This window comes from Bombina bombina, chromosome 6 (assembly GCF_027579735.1).
Source record: "Bombina bombina isolate aBomBom1 chromosome 6, aBomBom1.pri, whole genome shotgun sequence".
NCBI lineage: Eukaryota > Metazoa > Chordata > Amphibia > Anura > Bombinatoridae > Bombina > Bombina bombina.
In genome coordinates, this window is record NC_069504.1 from 188,237,971 (window position 1) to 188,260,902 (window position 22,932).

General features: G+C 36.1%; 1 protein-coding gene across 8 annotated transcripts in view; it reads right to left on the reverse strand.

Moving 5' to 3' along the window:
* The window catches only part of FOXP2 (forkhead box P2), a 298,530-nt gene that overhangs the window by 10,232 nt on the left and 265,366 nt on the right, over positions 1 to 22,932 (reverse strand). For 7 of the 8 annotated variants that reach the window (XM_053716711.1, XM_053716710.1, XM_053716709.1 and 4 more), the window contains exon 17: positions 9,467 to 9,556. The exons of the other annotated variant lie outside the window; for it this stretch is intronic. In XM_053716711.1, coding sequence (XP_053572686.1) covers positions 9,467 to 9,556 — 90 coding nt within the window. The remainder of the gene's footprint in view (positions 1 to 9,466; positions 9,557 to 22,932) is intronic. 8 annotated transcript variants of the gene reach the window in all.

Consider the following 22,932-nt stretch of genomic DNA (forward strand, 5'->3'; position numbering starts at 1 on the left):
AATGGCTCTTTTGCATAATTCTCCTTATAGAAATAGAGAAATACAACATTGAATGTTTTAAATAGGTTTTTTTCTGTTTTTTTTTCCTCTTGTTAGCTCCTAAGGATCTAAAGGGAAATTTTAACATACAAATAAAACAATGTATTTTATTACGTTATTTTATTTAATAATTTCCTTTCTTTTACTTTATGATTAACCTCTACAAAAGGTTTATATACACATTCAAAGTTGTGCTTCTGTACCACTGCAGATAAGGATTCCATTGCATATGAGAAGCAGGCATAAATGCGTACACTCTCGTCACTGACCTGTATCCTCATCTGGTGCAGAATGGGGGTGATCTAGGAATGCAATTTGACTAAATGGATTTTATTAAATATAACTTTTCCTTTGAGATAATAAAGACATTTGCACTTTGCAAATGATCAAACAACAGACATAGGGACTCAATTTATCAAAGGGCGGGCGCAGCATGATATACATGGACCCCAGAGAACTGCAAATGTAGCAGACTTTCAAGAAAAATGTTTAAAAGTAATACTTTAAATAAAGTTTGCTTCGTAAAAAAAAATGATAATTTTAATGAGGTGTACTTTGTAACGTTGTGTAAAAGTGTACTCAAAAACTACAATAGGCTACAATGTAGGCATTAAAGGGGATATTATACACCTATTGATTTTGCATAAAAACTGTGCTTGTGCCAAATGTTCAAGAGAGGAGTTATTTTCATTTGAAGCATTTGCAGGTAACAAAAAATGTGATTTTTGGCCTTTCTAGGGAAGAGTGGGACAGAGGCGAGCACAATTTTCTACACCAAATAATAGGTGTTTAACTCTGTTTCCCATAATCTTTGCTGTTTTGCTTTATATTCAGGTAGATTCTAATCTAATAGAACACCATATATAAATTATGTATTATATTTATCAATTGTAAATAAAAACTTGTGATTTCTGAGGTAACGCAATATTACTACAAGTTTAAGATTAGAAGACACTAAACATGATGTAAACTGTTGTAGACTGAGCCATCCAACTGCAGCAAACACAGAATAATACAAGGTATACCGCACTTTACAGCGCTTCACTTTAACAGCGCTTCACTTTACAGCGCTTCGCTAATACAGCGCTTTGTGGAGCTGAAGTTCAACCTCCAAGGATTTTGAAACTGTGCTGTAATCATCGTGAGATTGCGAGGAAAAGTGACTGGCACCATTTTGTTATGCATAGTTCACTCTGTTTACATCATTACAGTGCAATCTGTGTCTCATTGTTATAGTCTGGCAAATTGTACTACAGTAATTGTCGACTATTTTACAGGTACAGTATTATTGAATACTAATTGAATACTGTGCTGTGCTAGTGTTAAACTAAACGTAGAACTATTGCACCCCTAATATATGTTAGTTCAAACATGTTTTTAAGTTTTTAAACACACTGGCAAGTGAGAAAGAAAGCTAAAACGGCCTTGTTTTAACTTTAAGGGCGTTTTTCCCTTTACAGCAGGGCCCCGGTCCCTAACCCGCTGTATGAGCAGGGTATACTGTCCTGTACATCTAAAACTCAAATTTTTAAAAAGGTACTTTATATGAATTGAACATTGAAACACGTCTTTACTTTACACAATATTTCTTTATAATCATGTATTGATGCCAAATATTCTTGCATCTGTTTAAGACTGTGCACCTAACAAAATGTGAAAAGGAGAAAAAAAAAAGGTTTAAAATCACAAGAAAATGGAGAAATGCCATACGTTAGTGGCACATCCTGAAAAGAGTAAATTGCTAAATAATTACTACATTGTGATTATTAAAGAATCATGTAAGTTTTTATGTATATAACAATATGGCAGTGGGAGTTCTTCCAATCAGCCCAATGAACAATTAGCTTTAAATCCCAGCTGTGCACAGACATGCACTTCCTGTTAGGCATTCAAATTAAATAAAAAAGCTGTAAAAGTTACTTAATTCCTTGCAAAATAATATTTTTTTCAAATAATTTAGATAATAATACACTTTCTATCAGAAAGATAAAATTGTGTAGCTGTTCTCTAACACTCCAACAAAATAAACGAGAAGAAGTGGCACCATATGTATATCACATCAATAAAATACGTTTATTCATTTTCTTTGATAAATGTGACACCACTTTTGGGATTGTTTTAAAGATCTTTTAATATTTTATCCCTAAACTGGTTTTGCCACTCTCATTATTTCAATATGTCAAAAGCAGCGGTATCTAATTTTTTTAATGACAATAAGCTAAAAAAGCATCAGTAGCAGTAATGTTCTCTCTTGGGGAATGCTTTAAGCTCTATCATGTTTCTCTGGTTTTGGGAGAGATACTGCACCGTATAAAATGAAGCTTGTGTTTATTGTTGCCTTATAAATTTTGCAAAACAATATAAACAGTATGGAAGGATGATGGTGTGCTATAGAAGGGGAAATGTGAATGTGTAGCTCATGAAGGGAGAGAAAGGAAAGTGAGAAAAACCAACTAAAAAGAGAGAATGAGTGTACAGGGGCAAGGTGAAACAGTACAAAGAGGGAGCGTAAGAGAGAAATACAAGTGGGAGGAATGACATGGAGAGAAAAGTAAAGGACACAGTGAAAGACAGAAATAAAGAGTTTTAAAATAACAGAATTATAAAACTAATTGGGCTCCATGTACTAAAGCGTCAATTTCTCGCCAACAACGTGTCTGGTCGACTCGCACGAACTCGGCAGCTAGCGAGATGCTCCCCGCCCTGCCAATGTATTAAAAAACAACATAAAAAGTCTCGGCGTCTAATCCGCATTGAGCGCAGGCGAATGATTCATACATCTGACGCCTCGCTACTCGCTAGTTGCAAAGTGTACTATTATTTTCTTAAAAACGTGTCAGTCATGTTTGTCCCACGTGACTGTAGGTGTCAGAAACGTCACATTTGTCGCGGGGGGAACTTGTTGCAGCACTATATAAAGTTCAATTTATCTATTTTGTCAAACTTGGATAAATTCCCGAACCTGAAGCGTTTCAAGCCTATATTTTTTTGTATTTATAAATTAAGTATGGCAACTTCTTGGATTGGATTCACAGATAAACAAATCCAAGAATCTACACTCTCCACACCCAGCAGAACCCTGGTTCTTGTCGATATGGGACTCGTATCAGCGATGCTGTCAGTGCTCAGGGGCCTGGAAAAAAGGACGTTAACAAGAAAAGTTCAAGGCAGCAAGAAACTTGAGGAGTCCGGGAATGGCATTTGAACGAGCCGTCACTGGCTCTAGAAAATGTGAGATTTGAGCATATAAAGTCAATATTGAATGTCGATCCAGACGAACTTTGAATAACCTCTCTATCGGAAAGGACATCTAAAGGAACCCGAGGAAGGAATAGTGCGCTGTGTACCCGCAATCTCCTTCTTCTAACCACATTTTCTATGGCATCAGTTCACTAAGTTTGCCTTCTACCCCTGATTTGCATCAGACGAAGAATATACAGTTGAAGAAATGTCTTCATGGCTAGCAGGATCAACAGTGAGGTAAAGATTTAAGTGTATTGTCCCTCTTTTATATCAGTTGTAGGCGTATATCTTATAGACCCTATTGTTTATTATGGTGCTCGCCAACTAAAAGCTGGCGATGGGATTTTTCACGAGGTAGGTGCAGACAAATTCACGAGCGTATAAATAGTTAGTATTACTGTTTTGTGTGAGATTTATGTTGAACAAAGTATTTTCTAGCTACAAAAAAGACTATAATATAAGAGTTGCGGACAAGTTTGCTCGACACTTGTAAATGTAAGTTTTTTCAATGAATTCGGGGGCATAGTACATACGATTATTTGATCCGCAGTCCGCACGCCGAAATTTAGAAGGAAATAGTCACGAAGTATCTCGCAGACAGCTTAGACATGGAGCCCATTTAGGGAGGAAGAAAGAAAGAAAGAAAGAAAGAGAAAGAAAGAGAGAGAAAGAAAGAGGGGGAGAAGAGAGAGAGAGAAAAAGAGAGAAAAAGAGAGAGAATGAAAGAAAGAAAGAGAGGAGAGAGAGAAAGAACGGAAAGAAAGAAAGAAAGAAAGAAAGAAAGAAAGAAAGAAAGAAAGAAAGAAAGAAAGAAAGAGATTGAGAGAGAAAGAAAGAGATTGAGAGAGAGAGAGAGAGAGAGAGGAGAGAGAGAGAGGGGGGGGGAAGAAAGAGAGAAAGAAAGAAAGAAAGATAAAGAAAGAAAGAAAAGAAAGAAGAAGAAAGAAAGAAAGAAAGAAAGGAAAAAAGAGAGGAAAGAAAGATAGAAAGAGAGAGAAAGAGAAAGAGAGAAGAGAGAGAGAGGGGGGAAGAACGAAAAAGTCAGAGAAAGAAAGAAAGATATACTGATTGTAGGCTTCGCACTGTAAGGTAAATTAAAATAACGTTATTGGACATCATGAGCTTGCAGATACATTACATATACAGAGAGGAAAAAAGTCAGTATATAAAACAAAGGGCACTTTCAAGAAAGCTCACAATGATAATGTATAGAGCCACACTTCTATAATCCTATGCATCTGTATATTTTTTTTTCCTGTGGCCCAGGTTTAAATCAACACTAACATGAACCATTTTTAAAATATATTTGGATCTGACAGCTGTTAGGGATCAAAAGGTAAATGGATTCAGACAAATTCTGACCAAGCCTTCGGCAGGAAAAAAGAAAACATCAGAAAACTCTCTAAAATGAAAGTTTGGTCAGATTTACTACTAGATTTATAAAAAAAAAGAATACAGTCATAACATGGATATCCAGGAAAGTTGTTCCCATGATGTCAGATGCAAAGGTATTTACTCAAATCCTTGATTGAAGTCCTACATTATGTAGTATAAAATTGCACCTCGTAAATCATCTAGCTATGATATGAAAACATTTCACAAAGTTTAGGATTTCCAATAATTGGCTACATATAGTGTTATGTGAAAATCTTAAGTAATAGCAGAGGCAAGTTAGTGGTTTTCTGTAAGCAATTTTTAAAAGGGTATTACCTGCAGATATGCAGCCCTACACACATAGCATGTAATGTATAACGCTTTGGTTGCCTGACACATGTGCCAAGGAATTGTATATAAACTAAGCTGTAGCCTTTTCTGGGCAGTCAAAGGGTTAAGCACACAATTGTTGACTATGTCTACTGATGTTCATATTGATTACAGATGTATTAGTCTCTCTACTACAATAAACTCAAGACACAGGAAAATTATATTTTACATATTACATTTCAAGCAGCTTACATTTTGTTTTCCCAAAGCATAAAATTCTGTTTATTTTGATTATCTAATAAAGAAAGAAATACTATATAATATTTCTAAAATACTTAGACAACTAAATGAAATAGAAAATTTGATTTAAATGGCCATTGGTTTATAATAGATTCCAACATGCTTAGAATAGGGTTTTGCCATGATAGCATCTTTATTTTTATATTAATCTTTATTTTAAACAAAAAAAATACCACCAACTTTTGTAAAATTCCGGCAACTATATATATATTAATTTTTTTTCACGTGCAAATGTTGCATGGATTGAATGGTAATTCAAAGTTAGATATCTAGGTCTAAAGTGTGGCCAATAGCTTATCTAATTTTAGGTAATTCCCTGTGAAAATAGAGATTAAAGACATGAGCAAGATGCAGTAATGTCAGTGGGGGATTTGCAAGAATGAAGCACACAAGGATTTTGACTTGCAGTTAGTCTAAGCAGGGGCAGAATGTTTTTTTTATAGACCCCCCAGCCATTGTAGTTCTAGCTCTCCCCCCAGCCCCTAACCTTCCCCCTAATCCCTCCACACCTGTGCTGCCTTGTTCTGAAGTGGAGCGCCCTTTCAACATTTGCTGGGTGCACAGGTCCCTCCATGGCCTCTTTCTGCTCCCTGCCACTGTTCCCCAGCAGTGATGCACCCCTACAGCCGCCCACCGGCCCTGAAATCCTGACAGGCGGTGGGCCCCTCTTATCTGCAACCCCCCACCAGCATTGCATTGTCTGCAGGGCCAGGGTTTCAACCACTGACTATAAGATTACAAAATGGCCGAACCAAAGAATGATGGTGTACCTTGTTTAAAGCGCTTGAGTCCAAAAGCGCTATGTAAATTGTTGTTTTATTATTATGGTGAAATGCCAAAGAAACATATAAGCCTTGTATCCTTCATCCTTTAAGAGAGGCTCGCTGGTTTCTGTGACTGTGGCCTAGTTTTTACTGCTTTTGTAAACTATGCAAACTTGTGGTAGCAACAAGCATCTCCATTAAAGTATATAGAGATGTTTAAAGTTATCACCAGTTTATACAGATTACAACAGCAATGGGAAACTAGGTATGTGGCACAAATAGCTTTCTAATGGCCTACATATGGCCTACAGTGTGTGTGTATATATATATATATATATATATATATATACAGGGAGTGCAGAATTATTAGGCAAATTAGTATTTTGACCACATCATCCTCTTTATGCATGTTGTCTTACTCCAAGCTGTATAGGCTAGTAAGCCTACTACCAATTAAGGCATATTATGGTGATTGTGCATCTCTGTAATGAGAAGGGGTGTGGTCTAATGACATCAACACCGCTATATCAGGTGTGCATAATTATTATGGCAACTTCCTTTCCTTGGCAAAATGGGTCAAAAGAAGACTTGACAGGCTCAGAAAATTCAAAAATAGTGAGAGATCTTGCAGAGGGATGCAGCACTCTTAAAATTGCAAAGCTTCTGAAGCGTGATCATCGAACAATCAAGCGTTTCATTCAAAATAGTCAACAGGGGTCGCAAGGAAGCGTGTGGAAAAACCAAAGGCGCAAAATAAACTGCCCATGAACTAAGAAAAATCAAGCGTGCAGCTGCCAAGATGCCACTTGCCACCAGTTTGGCCATATTTCAGAGCTGCAACATCACTGGAGTGCCCAAAAGCACAAGGTTGTGCAATACTCAGAGACAGGCCAAGGTAAGAAAGGCTGAAAGACGACCACACATGAACAAGACACACAAGCTGAAAAGTCAAGACTGGGCCAAGGAAATATCTCAAGACTGATTTTTCTAAGGTTTTATGGACTGATGAAATGAGAGTGAGTCTTGATGGGCCAGATGGATGGGCCCGTGGCTGGATTGGTAAATGGCAGAGAGCTCCAGTCCGACTCAGACGCCAGCAAGGAGGAGGTGGAGTACTGGTTTGGGCTGGTATCATCAAAGATGAGCTTGTGGGGCCTTTTCGGGTTGAGGATGGAGTCAAGCTCAACTCCCAGTCCTACTGCCAGTTTCTGGAAGACACCTTCTTCAAGCAGTGGTACAGGAAGAAGTCTGCATCCTTCAAGAAAACATGATTTTCATGCAGGACAATGGCTCCATCACATGCGTCCAAGTACTCCACAGCGTGGCTGGCAAGAAAGGGTATAAAAGAAGAAAATCTAATGACATGGCCTCCTTGTTCACCTGATCTGAACCCCATTGAGAACCTGTGGTCCATCATCAAATGTGAGATTTACAAGGAGGGAAAACAGTACACCGCTCTGAACGATGTCTGGAAGGCTGTGGTTGCTGCAGCACGCAATGTTGATGGTGAACAGATCAAAACACTGACAGAATCCATGGATGGCAGGCTTTGAGTGTCCTTGCAAAGAAAGGTGGCTATATTGGTCACTGATTTGTTTTTGTTTTGTTTTTGAATGTCAGAAATGTATATTTGTGAATGTTGAGATTGTTATATTGGTTTCACTGGTAAAAATAAATACTTGAAATGGGTATATATTTGTTTTTTGTTAAGTTGCCTAATAATTATGCACAGTAATCAGTCACCTGCACACACAGATATCCCTCTAAAATAGCTATAACTAAAAACAAACTAAAAACTACTTCCAAAACTATTCAGCTTTGATATTAATGAGTTTTTGGGTTCATTGAGAACATGGTTGTTGTTCAATAATAAAATTAATCCTCAAAAATAACAACTTGCCTAATAATTCTGCACTCCCTGTATATACACACACACTGCTGCCATCTATTTCCTTTTACAATGCAAAATGGACAGCATTCTTGCATAACTACTGCCATATAATTCTACAGACACATGCACGCTCCTGAGCTTACATCGCTGTTGAAAGAAACATTTTGGGCTTCATGTTCCCTTTAAATACACATTCTAGAGGAATTAGAACATAACATTATTATTTAAAAGAAGTGTTCATATCTAATTGTGTCCTTAGTCCCAGCAAAAGTGTTATACACAAAATGAAAGTAACCCACTGGTAAATGCTTGCTTTGCTCCTGAGCCTTTGGTTGGGGGGATAACACACATATGCTGATCCTGATTGTCTTGTGTGCCATGTCCTGCTAAGAAATCACAATGCATTGCTATTCTGGGAGTGTAACTACATAAAATAGATATTTCAGGGAAGCAAGTTCCCTGAACAAAGTTGCAGAGAAGTGGAGCTTTCTGAGTGATGCAAACGTTGATGTACAGGGGAATAGCGAACTGTGAGAAAGTGAGATGAAATGCTCTTGAGAGATACACTTCAGCCATTATTTACTAGGTTTATATATAACACTGATGTGATTAGGTTAACAAGCTTGGTTGCCATACCTGATTGGCAGCCTGGTGCTTAATTCCCTGTGCTACATATAACTGTAATATTTTAAATCTTAATATAATGATGTTATTTGGACTATCTATCTATCTATCTATCTATCTATCTATCTATCTATCTATCTATCTATCTATCTATCTATCATGTATATATGATTATCCTTCTATGGAATATTCTACTATGTAATAATTAAAACTGTGTTAACACCATTTGCACTGCATTAAAGGGACGTGAAACTGCAAAAAAAAAAAGATTTCATGATTCAGACAGAGCCTACAATTTTAAACAACTTTCCAATTTACATTTATTATCTAATTTGCTTTGTTCTTCTGGTATCTTTTGTTGAAAAGGATACCTAGGTCAGCTCAGGAGCTGGGGTATAGCTGCTGTTTGATGGCTGCACATAGATGCCTCTTGTCTTTAGTTTACTGATGTGTTGAGCTAGCTCCCAGTAGTGCATTGCTGCACCTTTATTAAATAAGTTGAATGCTCTATCTGAATCATAAAATACATTGTGGGGTTCATGTCCTTTAGAGAATATGACAGCATAAATACAGCTGTACAGTGCTTGCATATATATTTATTAGAACAGGAATTATGATTTTTTCATTCATGTTTTAAGATCTCAGTTTCTGATGTAGCTACACAAAAAGCATTAGAAGTAATACAATTGATAAAGTAACCCTACATCCCAGGTGCATATAACAACAACTTAAATAATTTACAATACTGTCTTCTATTCTATAGGGTCTTTTAAAGAAACAGTGTGTCTCAGATTTTGTTCTCTAGCAAAATTCTATTTTATTCACATGCAAAGTCATGATCAAGCTGACTCTGTTATTCGCCCTTCTACCCCATTATCACATTAAAGTAGAAGAAGCTCACCGTTGTAGGCACTGGAACAATCTCAGTGTGGAATGACAGGGGACTGGAATGATCCTTTTGTCAAGAGGAGTGACAAGGAACTTGAGTGATCTGTAAGTGCAACAACAGGGGACTGGAACAATGTAAAAAAGAAAAGGTGCACCAATAATCTAAACTATGAAGAACAAGGTAACCACATGAACCCAAAGAAAAAAAATATAAAATAAAACACATACTGAAATGACTTCAACAGCAAAAACATTGAAAACAAATATTTTTGTAACTCAAGAAACATAAAAAAGACAAAAGACAGATCAGTGACAGTTTATACAAGATAAGTGCCCAGTGTTATGTTCACAAAACAGAAATTATAATTTAAACTGAAACATTCAAACAGTTGGAGATGCTGAGTTTTAATACTTTATACAGAGAAAGACATTTGAGATGCAAAATATGGCAAAAATGATGACATGAAAGAATATTTTATAAAGGTTAGCTTTTCTCTAGAAGAGTTTTCATCCTGCAATTGTTTTACGTTGTTAAGATTTTTTCATAGTTTAGACAAAGAATAATACTTGCATGCTGGTTTAGATACAATTTTTGAATAATAAAGCCATATTTCCTTGTCAGTGGATTAATTGTCTAGAAGTTTATATACTATGGTTGTACAAATGCTGATTTCAAGTACTTTTCATATGCAGCAGTTCTAAAAGGTCTATAAATCAACCCCATTTGGTTTGTATAATCATTTAGCTATGTGCTCAAAATGCTCGTCTACATTCCACATCAGCAAACACAGGACATGATCACTCATACAATGGTTCCATCTCAAGTAAGACGTACTAGAGCCTGTGGTGGACTTGAACAGCTTTTATTGTAACAAAGCTTGGCTTTAAACAGGAGAAGCAGTTATGGACTGCTGTAGTGATCCCTCCAATGCATATTAATGCATATTGCTTAATATATATTATGCTTATATAGTATGCTTAAGCATATTTGCCTGTGACTTTTTGCTCGGAGACACTCACTGTAACCAATGGGATCGTCTATAATAAAAACTATAAAAGCGTTACTTAGTTTCGGAACATTGCAGAGTGTGACAGGTATATTCTCTCACAGATGTTGTCTCTCCCTTCAATCACTTCTCGATCACACCACCATTCATTACTCGATCACATCCGCTCTAGTCCAGTCTAATTCAATCTAGACCCCCTTAGAAAGTTCTACTAAATAAAACTGTTAGTAGCAGGCGTGTCTATGTGTTATGTTAATCATATTTCGTAGCAATGTTTTACTTAGCTGAAAGCTTTTTTCCCAAAATATGAGTACATAGCAAGATTCTCTCACAGACAGAAAGTTTCAGTACAGCAGCAGCCCATAATAAACGCCCCCCCCCCCCCTGCTTCTTCAAGATAAGCAGTGTCTGAACAACAGAACAAACAACAAAAAGGAATGAATTGCAACTGTAACTTAAAGGGATATGAAACCAACATTTTTTATTTTATGATTCAGATAGAGTATACACTATTTTATAACAAACTTGCAATTTTACTTTATATTATTTAATTTGCTTCTTTCTCAAGGCAAGCTCTGGAGCAGCAAAGAACCTAGGTTCTAGCTGCTGATTGGTGCCTGCATATATATATATATATACTGGTTGTCATTGGCTCACCCATGTTTACAGTTAGAAACCAGTAGTGCATTGTTGCATCTTCAACAAATGATACCAAGAGAATGAAACAAATTAGATAAGTAGAAGTAAATTAGAAAGTTGTTTAGAATTGTATTATCTATCTGAATCATGAAAGAAAAAAAAAATGGGGTTTCATGTCCCTTTAACTTCTTACGGGCATTTTTCATTAAAGGCATGCAGTATATGTGCTAAATATAATATAAAATTATACAGAATATATGTATACATACTGGTGTAGAGACCAGACATGCTAGTAAAGGGACAGGACTGTAGTGTTAAGGGTCTCAATTATGGAATGGCAAGCATAATGCAGCACAGTTTAGTAAGTTTGGGCATGGAGTGCAATGACACAGACATATTGGGGCATATCTATCAAGTTCCGTATGGAGCTTGAAGCCCCGTGTTTCTGGCAAGCCTTCAGGCTCGCCAGAAACACAAGTTATGAAGCAGCGGTCTAAAGATCGCTGCTCCCTAGCCTGTCCGCCTGCTCTGAGGAGGAGGACAGACATTGCCGCAATTCAACCCAATCGAATATGATCAGGTTGATTGACACCTCCCTGCTAGCCGATTAGCCGCAAATCTGCAGGGGGCGGCGTTGCACCAGCAGTTCACAAGAGCTACTAGTGCAATGCTGAATGCGGAGAGCGTTTTGCTCTCCGCATTCAGCGAGGTCTGTCGGACCTGATCCGCAATGTCGGATCATGTCCGACAGGCATTTCATAAATAGGCCCCATGGTGTCAAAAAATCTCATAATCGCATTTATACATATTTGAAGAGGTATGCATCTTTATATGATTTGTAACATTATTTAAATGTATGCTTAGCCTTGTTTGAAATGTTATATATCAAGAACATGTAAAATGTTTATTAAAAAAAAATACAGGTTGGTTGATGTCTTTCCAACTACAGATTTGAGAGTTTTAATACGATTTCTGACAGAATCAGTCATACCCATTTGACCTTTCCAGGAATTCAATTATGAGTATACTACAACCAAAAGCTGACATTTGGCTTGTGGGTAAATATCAATTCATGCTTTATGTGATAACTTTCTTGTTACCAACAATAAAAAGATCTGCTATACAATATTTTAGCTTTTTGACCAACAGCTGGCTATCAAATGATATTCAGATATTGATTCTTATCACTAGATTCTTTGGAGCAATGATAGAAACCTTTAACTAGAGGACGAGATTTATTTACAGAAAAGGTGGCTGTGATATGGAATAGATGCTCCAATAAAGCATTAGGGATAAGCAGAGTAAGGGAATTTAATGTCCAGGAGATACAAAAGGCCCTTGCACAAAATATATAGCCCACACTTCCTATTGAAATATATGGGAACTACCTATGCCTTCAGCGATTATCAGGTGTCAAAATCTGTAAAGTTTACATAATGCAGCTGCTATGTAAACTCAGTAGCTTATTCACAAGTGTTAAAATTAAGCTAAATATTCAAGTCATTTGGAAATCCACCTAATATAATACACACAGCTCAAGCTGGGTCAAGTCCATTTTGCTAGAAAAATAAACCACTTTCTAGTACAGTCAGTAGAAAGTCAGTAATCTAAAATGCACCACTATGAGACAACTTTATACCTCAAGTCAGTATTTTCAGATAGCACTCTCTTGATATTCTGATCTTAAAAAAACAAGCTTCGTTATTGCTGTAACTGAACAAATACAAGTGTCAATTTCGGCAATTAAATACAATTATCAATATCAAATTTGCTTCTCCTGTAATTGGAGTAAACACATTCTAATTAACGTCTTCAATAAATAAAAGGTACTAGGTAAGCTCATTTAGCTACTGGTTGACATATGTTTTATTTACTATTAAGGGTGCGATTTATCAAGCTCTTCGGTAGGCTTTCATCTGCCTACAACTTCTCACAAGAGAATCTGCACGCCGTATTTAACAAGCAGCGATCATCAGACTGATGCTTCCCTACCCTTTCGCCATCTCTTAGGTGGCAAATTTCAATCTCCCCAGTCTAGTTCAACCAGGGAGATTGACAGCTCCTGTCCACGCGTGATTGGCTGTGTGTGGGCAGGATTGCACACGAGCGCAAAATAGCGCTCGTGTGTAATGCTGAATTCCGCCAGGGCCTATGTGCGCCCCTGTCCACCTCAGCTTGATAAATCGCCTCCTTAGAGTTCTTCTATGTGTTTTGGGTTTTTGCTGGCTAGTAATCTGAAGAAAGTTTTACTTTGATAGATTTTAAGATAAAATTTCTTGCAAATCTTTGTGATTACTAGTTTCAGAAAACCACTACTGCATATCATAACACTACTTGATTGCTTTCACATAACAAAAAAGGAGCGCTATACCTACAAGTAGTGAAGAACATGAGAAATCACCATGTATGCAGTGGAATACATTTTAGGATACAATCTACTCCTCCAGACCTAAACATGTGTCACACCTTCCTCAGTAGGTTACAGCAAAGAACTAAAATGAGTGACAATGTAAAGCATTTAGGACAAGGTATAAAACAAAGCTGAAGGCTGTAAAATAGCAGTAGGCCGCAAGGGAAAGGTTGAGAAAGAAAGTAACTTTTCACGAAGGAAAACAGTGTAAACATTAACATAAAAAGCAAAAATGAAATTACTCTAAATTATCATAAATTCCTTTAAAGGGACAGTCAACAACAAAATTGTTATTGTTTGAAAATATAGATAACACCTATACTACCCATTCCCCAGCTTTGCACAACTAACATTGTTATATTAATATACTTTATAACATTTAAACCTCTAAATGTCTGCCTGTTTCTAAGCCACTACAGACAGCCTCTTATTGCATGTTTTTTTTGTTTGCTTTTCACAACAGGAAACTGCTAATTCATGTGGGCCATATAGATAACATTGTGTTCACGCCTGTGGAGTTGTCACTGACACAGCACTAATTGGCTAAAATGCAAATCAATAGCAAATAAATAAAAAGTCATGTGATCAGGGGGATGTCAGAAGATGCTTAGATACAAGGTAATCACAGAAGTAAAAAGTATATTAATATAACCATGTTGGTTATGCAAAACTGGGGAATGGGTAATAATGGAATTATCTATCTTTTTAAACAAAAAACATTTTGGAGTTGACTGTCCCTTTAAATAATACATAGCCCTGAAATTCAATATTGGACAGCTATGATCTGAAAGCTGCTATATACTTTTTTTTCATAAGCTCGAGAGCTCCTGAATCAGAATTTTATTTTTTATATTTACCTCCAACAATGAGTTGTGCTTATGCTGCCAGCTACTCACATTAGCTTTGCAAATATGTGTATATAGAGCATTTGTATAGCATGTTGTCTGAGAGGTGGAAGCAAGGGTATTGGAAGAAGGAGACAGTAATAAGGAAAATTGATCTTACAATAATAGCACTGGTCTTATGGAAAAATGTAGTATTTACACTCATTATACAATCTGTAACCGTTTAGATTATTTTTAATACAATATACAGGGAGTGCAGAATTATTAGGCAAGTTGTATTTTTGAGGATTAATTTTATTATTGAACAACAACCATGTTCTCAATGAACCCAAAAAACTCATTAATATCAAAGCTGAATATTTTTGGAAATAGTTTTTAGTTGGTTTTTAGTTATAGCTATTTTAGGGGGATATCTGTGTGTGCAGGTGACTATTACTGTGCATAATTATTAGGCAACTTAACAAAAAACAAATATATACCCATTTCAATTATTTATTTTTACCAGTGAAACCAATATAACATCTCAACATTCACAAATATACATTTCTGACATTCAAAAACAAAACAAAAACAAATCAGTGACCATATATAGCCACCTTTCTTTGCAAGGACACTCAAAAGCCTGCCATCCATGGATTCTGTCAGTGTTTTGATCTGTTCACCATCAACATTGCGTGCAGCAGCAACCACAGCCTCCCAGACACTGTTCAGAGAGGTGTACTGTTTTCCCTCCTTGTAAATCTCACATTTGATGATGGACCACAGGTTCTCAATGGGGTTCAGATCAGGTGAACAAGGAGGCCATGTCATTAGATTTTCTTCTTTTATACCCTTTCTTGCCAGCCACGCTGTGGAGTACTTGGACGTGTAATGGAGCATTGTCCTGCATGAAAATCATGTTTTTCTTGAAGGATGCAGACTTCTTCCTGTACCCACTGCTTGAAGAAGGTGTCTTCCGGAAACTGGCAGTAGGACTGGGAGTTGAGCTTGACTCCATCCTCAACCCGAAAAGGCCCCACAAGCTCATCTTTGATGATACCAGCCCAAACCAGTACTCCACCTCCACCTTGCTGGCGTCTGAGTCGGACTGGAGCTCTCTGCCCTTTACCAATCCAGCCATGGGGCCCATCCATCTGGCCCATCAAGACTCACTCTCATTTCATCAGTCCATAAAACCTTAGAAAAATCAGTCTTGAGATATTTCTTGGCCCAGTCTTGACGTTTCAGCTTGTGTGTCTTGTTCAGTGGTTGTCGTCTTTCAGCCTTTCTTACCTTGGCCATGTCTCTGAATATTGCACACATTGTGCTTTTGGGCACTCCAGTGATGTTGCAGCTCTGAAATATGGCCAAACTGGTGGCAAGTGGCATCTTGGCAGCTGCACGCTTGACTTTTCTCAGTTCATGGGCAGTTATTTTGCGCCTTGGTTTTTCCACACGCTTCTTGCGACCCTGTTGACTATTTTGAATGAAACGCTTGATTGTTCGATGATCACGCTTCAGAAGCTTTGCAATTTTAAGAGTGCTGCATCCCTCTGCAAGATATCTCACTATTTTTGACTTTTCTGAGCCTGTCAAGTCCTTCTTTTGACCCATTTTGCCAAAGGAAAGGAAGTTGCCTAATAATTATGCACACCTGATATAGGGTGTTGATGTCATTAGACCACACCCCTTCTCATTACAGAGATGCACATCACCTAATATGCTTAATTGGTAGTAGGCTTTCGAGCCTATACAGCTTGGAGTAAGACAACATGCATAAAGAGGATGATGTGGTCAAAATACTCATTTCCCTAATAATTCTGCACTCCCTGTATGTGAAACAAAGTCTGTAGATAATGATTACATAACTAACATACTGTGTAAAATGTACATTCTCCAGTTTTATAATATTATCTATCTTTTTTCTATCTATCAATCTATCTATCTTCATCTTGTTTAAAGGACCAATACACTTAAAATGTAATTCCACACAAAATACAAATTATACACTAATTCACTTTGCTTGCTCTTCCTGTCATTTAAATCTGAAAACTGTAATTTTTCCACTCCTCAGATAAACTGCAGATAAGTGGCATTTCAAGGGGTATAACCCTGGACTGTAAAATGATGCAAATTATGCTAAAAAAAGGAATATTCAATATTTATTATGTATGCAGATATTTTGTGATGCAGTGATTCAGTTCTGAGAAGCTTGTATTACTTTACTGTCCTTTTAATAAATATAAATATATATATATCTGTATATATATGTTTATAAATATAAATATAAATATATATATATATATATATATATATATATATATTTATATATATATATATATATATATACATAAAATAAGGATGTTGCAATTTTGTATTCTATACATGTTGTAATTCTCCTTTGCATGGAGTATATTAAATAAATCACATTACATGCTATAATTAAGTCAAGCAGGTAATTTGGCACTGAGCATAAATTCATTACTCCAACAGCTGAGAAAAAAAGAAAAAAGAAATGGAAATGTAAAGTACACAGCCACTAGTAAACCAATATATTCTTTTGTTTGGCTGTGAGTTATACCTGGTAAATAGGCATTTCAATATCTTCTGTACACTTAGGCACTAAATAAATAAGGCTCCAAAAGGTCATGGTCACATGATAGTGAGATTATTAGAATCAACTTATTTGCCTATCAGCATTAAATGAGAATATAAATGGATGCTGGGATTCGTGGCTCAGAAATATATTTATAGAATATTCTTGGGAATCAGCATTGGTCAAAATGCATCAGGGAAGAGATGCTCACAATATTTTATTTTCTAAATACCTCTATGTATTAAAGGACACATCTATAAGAGTTGTTTCTTACACTTTAATGAAAAAAACAATAGTAAAAACATCTATAAAATAAACAGTTTAAATTTAGATTTGCATTAAACTATTTCTTACAATAATGTATTATGGCATCTCAGCATACCATATTATATAACAAAATAGTACAGGTAGCTTGTATTGTGCATTTAAAGTGAAGGTAAAGTTTCACGTATTTCACTTTTCCCCCTGTAAATACTATTAAAATAAATGGGAGTTTAAGTCATCAAAATTTTACAATCGCTATATTTATTGATTTATTACCGTTTCTTGATCCGATTCCGAACAAATTTAAAACAACCCGTTTTTTTTTTGTTTTTTTTTCATAAGCCCAGTCACGTTTTTTGACTATCCAATTGAAACACTGGCCGTTAGGCGGCCGTCATATTACGTCACCGCCTTATTGTTCTATATGCGCATGCGTGGCCTTCACTTCCTTTCCTTTATTCACAATGCTCATTCCAATTTAGTGCATGCGCTTTTTTGTATTCATAAGGTGACGTCTTGTCTATTTACAAACTTTCAGTCAGTATCTTGGGCTGCGCATGCGCAAGTGAGCCGTCAATCGGGAACGCGCTTTTGAAATACGTAAAGAGTGGGTGGGACCGCTCTGTACGTAATATAGTGAAAAAACTCCGGAAATGAAAGGAGGGAGGAGCTAAGAACGGCAGATACTGTAACTATAAACGGTTTAAAATACTATAATATCTATACATTTATGGAAAAAAAACTTAGCGATCAGAGTATATACTAGATGTCTAATAGAATACAGGATAGAAACACACAAAACTTTACCTTAACTTTAAGTCAAGAACAACTCCTATCAATGAGTGTAGAAATATTTGAATAGAGAAAAATAGTAAAAGTTATGATCATAAAGTTAAAAAGATGTGATGAGAGATATATTTAAATGGACAATGAACCCAATTTTTTTCTTTCATGATTCAGATAGAGCATGCAATTTTAAGCAACTTTCTAATTTACTCCTATTATCAATTTTTCTTCGTTCTCTTGCTATCTTTATTTGAAAAAGAAGGCATCTACGCGTCTTTTTTGGTTCAGTACTCTGGACAGCACTTTTTTATTGGTAAATGTATCTACCAATCAGCAAGAACAACCCAAGTTGTTCACCAAAAATGGGCCGGCATCTAAACTTATATTCTTGCCTTTCAAATAAAGATACCAAGAGAATGAAGAACATTTTATAATAGGAGTAAATTAGAAAGTTGCTTAAAATTTCATGCTCTATCTAAACCACAAAAGAAAAAATTTGGGTTCAGTGTCCTTTTAAGGCCCACAACAAAATGTTATTTATACATGAGGTACAGCGCTTTTGAAAACTGGGTAAGAACTGGGATAACTTATGAAATTGTCCAAGCGTAAGGAAACAATATTTAAACATAAGTTTCTGTAATTTGTATGTGTTTGTTGTCCAAGATTGTCAGATGACTTCCACTGCATGCTTTTAGCATTATCTAGAGTGCCTAGGAACAAAATTATTTTCTGTGTTCTTTTTTATCTACCTTGATACAGTCTGTTTGCTAATGTGCAGCTTTATGTACTGGTCACAAAATAAATGTTTAAACATTAACATGGGCAAAGGAATATTAAACATGTATTTTATGAGATATATATTGTTGCAATTCTGCATGCCTTTCATGAAAATTGGGTACCTCTGCCAAAATGCCCACATTATTTTACTATATCTGTGTAATAATTATCAAGATTGTGCCGTGGTATATCACCATTTTTCGCTAGTGAAAATACCACTAGGGAAATGCTTTCTGCGCTTCTCAGGATCCCCTCATATTAAAAGTTGAAAAAATCATTATTTTGTGCTAGCGGTAGCCCGAGAAGCGAAAAAAACGATAGTGAAGTTTTCACATACGCGTGCATGTGTTCCCCCCATAGAAATCAATGGGAAAAAAAAGTGGAAAAAAACCAAACACCCTACTCACGAAAACGACAAAAAACAAACAAAAACTAACACTCTACCATAAGACCCTAGCCTAATAACCCCTAATCCACTATCCCCCACATCACCAACCGTAAAAAAAAAACTATTAACCCCTAAACCACCATCCCCCCACATTGCAGACCAACTAAATAAACTATTAACCTCTAAACAGCCATCCTCCCTCAACGCAAACTATCTAAATAAACTATTAACCTCTAAACTGCCACCCCACAATGCAAAGTAATTAACATTCTTCTCCTTTAAATAAGACTAGAATCCTTTTTCTGATTTTACTCTCACTATATATATATATATATACTGTATATATATATATATATATATATATATATATATATATATATATATATATATATATATGTTATATATAACCACATACACACACCCATTAAAGATACATTTTAATGGAAAGATAAAGTCATATCATTTGTTACAGCATTTTACTTTAATACTGTTTAACCCCACGTAGGGGTTAAGAACGTAGCATAATTCCAGCTTGGGGATGCAACACATTAAAGCACTTGAGCAGAACATTGTAGCTGATTGGTGACTACATTAATATGCTCCTCCTAATTGGGCCACCAGTTGTGTACTGCTCAGGAGATGCAATGTGTTGCAGCTCCTAGGTGGGTTTTGTTATGTGTTCAGACCCTTTTTGGGATTGCACTGTAAAAAGCCTGGACAAATTTGCCAGTTTTTTTATAGTTGCATCAGCCCCCCATATCAAGCTGCCAGCTAATCCGTGTACTGCGCTGAACAGGTATTTACTACTAAGGTACAAATAAGACCAATAAATATAGGCAAACTGAAAATGTATCCACTATCAATGTGGCAAATTCACTAAAAAGTTTATACACAAAATATATACTGGCTACTGTATAGTAATAATAAAATATATTACTCTGTCTCAGTCTGCAGGATGCGAGACAATATATGAGGCAGCATCATCACGGATGTATAAACCGCATTTTACAACTTTTAGGTCTACATTTATTTTTTGATGAAAATCCAAACAAAAATGTAAAGGCAATATTGAAAATAAAACAAAGAAAGCAGTTTGGTTATCATTTGAAATATCAATAAAATGAAGTATTCCAAAAACTGCGCATATACTGAAAATAATGCATCTCTTAGTAAATACCTGAAAATAATCTGAAGTCGTGTAATCCATGAAATGATAAATGTTGTCCGAAATGGAAAAAAGCTTAGCGGGATCTCTGGTGTTATTTTTTCCCACTGCACACTTGAGCATGATTTATGCTTTGCATCCGAGCATATTAAATATGCAATGCATGAATTACATATTTGTAAATGTGTTTTTCACAAGCTATTGTATTGTTAGAATAATTATATTTGATTTTCTTATACAAGCTATCTAACTCTTGTTTGCGGTTTACTCTTTAAAGTTTTATTGTCTTGGTAATTCATACAGAAAGAAAGCATTAACATACCCCAGAGAACTCTTAAATGTAGAAGCAAAACTAGGAAGCCTCAAGCAACACATTGCATGCTTCATAACATAAAGCTTGGGATGCAAACTTTTTTTAGACTGCTTGCTTGTTTCAGCGTTAAAATTCTCTCAAGAGCATTTATTCATGTTTTTATTATCACTTCTGTAAAAGTTCATTAATCCTAAAGAATTGTTTTAATTAAAAAGATTTTTAAGCATTAAAGGGACAGTCTAGTCAAAATTAAACATTTTATGATTCAGATAGGGCACGTCATTTTAAAAAACTTTCTAATTTACTTTTATCATCAAATTTGCTTTGTTCTTTTGGTATTCTTAGTTGAAAGCTAAACCTAGGTAGGCTCATATGCTAATTTCTATGCTACTTATCTGAATGCATTTGACAGTTTTTTACAGTTAGAGGACGTCAGTTCATGTGTGCCATATAGATAACATTGTGCTCACGCCCGTGAAGTTACTTATAAGAGGGCGCTGATTGGCTAAAATGCAAGTCTGTCAAAAGAACTAAAATAAGGGGGCAGTCTGCAGAGGCTTAGATACAAGCTACTTACAGAGATAAAAATTATATTAATATAACAGTGATGGTTGTGCAAAACTGGGGAATGGGTAATGAAAGGGATTATCTATCTTTTAAAACAATAACATTTCTGGAGTAGACTGTCCCTTCAACTTAGGTTTCAGATGTGTTATTTAGTTCAAAGACTTTAAATATATTTTATTTAGCTAATAAAAGTCTATCATCTAGATTATGAGTTTTGCGCTAAACAGGGTGTGAAACGAACGCAACAAAAGTTGCGTTATTTCACCCCCCATAACGCTGCCATTACGAGTTTCTGAAAAGCCTCCTTGTGCGTGCGATATGGTGACGATGAGCTCCATACCGCACAAAAGCCAAGGGTTGCTTTGACGTGCTCGTGAACGCTTTCCCCCATAGACATCAATGGGGAGAGAGTGTTAGAAAAAAAACACCTGAAGTGCGAAATGGCGATCGACGTAACGCAACCCCATTGATGTCTATGGGGAAAAAAAAGTTACATTTAAACCTAACACCCTAACGTAAACCCCAAGTCTAAATACCCCTAATCCGCCACTCCCGACATCGCCGCCACTATAATACAGTTATTGACCCCTAATCTGCCGCCCCTGACATCTCCGACATTAATAAAAGTTATTAACCCTTATTCTGCCGCTCCCAGACATCGCCACCACTATAATAAAGTTATTAACCCCTAATCTACCGCTCCCGACATTGCCGCCACTTATAAAAGTTATTAAGCCGAATTCTGCCGCTCCCCAACATCGCTGCCACTATAATAAAGTTATTATCCTCTATTCCGCCACTCCCCGACATCGCTGCCACTATAATAAAGTTATTAACCCCTATTCCGCCGCTCCTTGTCATTGCTGCCACTAAAAAAAGTTATTAACCCCTAAACCTCTGGCCTCCCACATCTCCGCCACTAAATAAACCTATTAACCCCTAAACTGCCAGCCCCCCACATCGCAAAACACTAAATTAAACTATTAACCCCTAAACTTAACACCCCCCTAACTTTAAATTAAAATTACATTATAACTCTATTTAAATAAATAAAAACTTACCTGTGAAATAAATATAAACCTAACATTAAACTATAAATTAACCTAACATAACTAATCTAATAAAATAAAAAATACTACCAATTAAAATATCTAAATTACAAATTTCAAAAAACCTAACACTACGAAAAAAAATAAAAAATCTAAATTACAACAAAAAAACCCCCAAATCCTACGAAAAATTAAAAAAAAGTTTACCAAAAATAATAAACACTAAATTCATGAAAAATAAAAAACACTAATATTACAAAAAATAAACGAAATGATCAAAATAAAAACAATTACACCTAATCGAATAGCCCTATAAAAATAAAAAGCCCCCAAAATAAAAACACCCCTAGCCTACAATAAACTACCAATAGGATTTCAGTAGCTCTCATCCTATTGGCTGATTTAAATATGAAGAATCAAATCAGCCAATAGGGATGCAAGGGACGCCATTTTAAAATAGCTACCTTGCATTCAACTTCAGTCTACGGCGGCAATCATATGAAAAGGATGCTCCACCCAGGATAGGATCAGCTTCCAGGATGGCTACGCTCCGCACTGCCGGGAGGAAGATAGAAGACGCCCCCGGGATGGATGATGACCTCGCTGCCTGGATGAAGACTTCTCGCCACCTAAATGTCCAGACTTTAGAAACTGTGTGTAGATCTTCTGGGGTTAGTGTTATTTTTTTTATTTT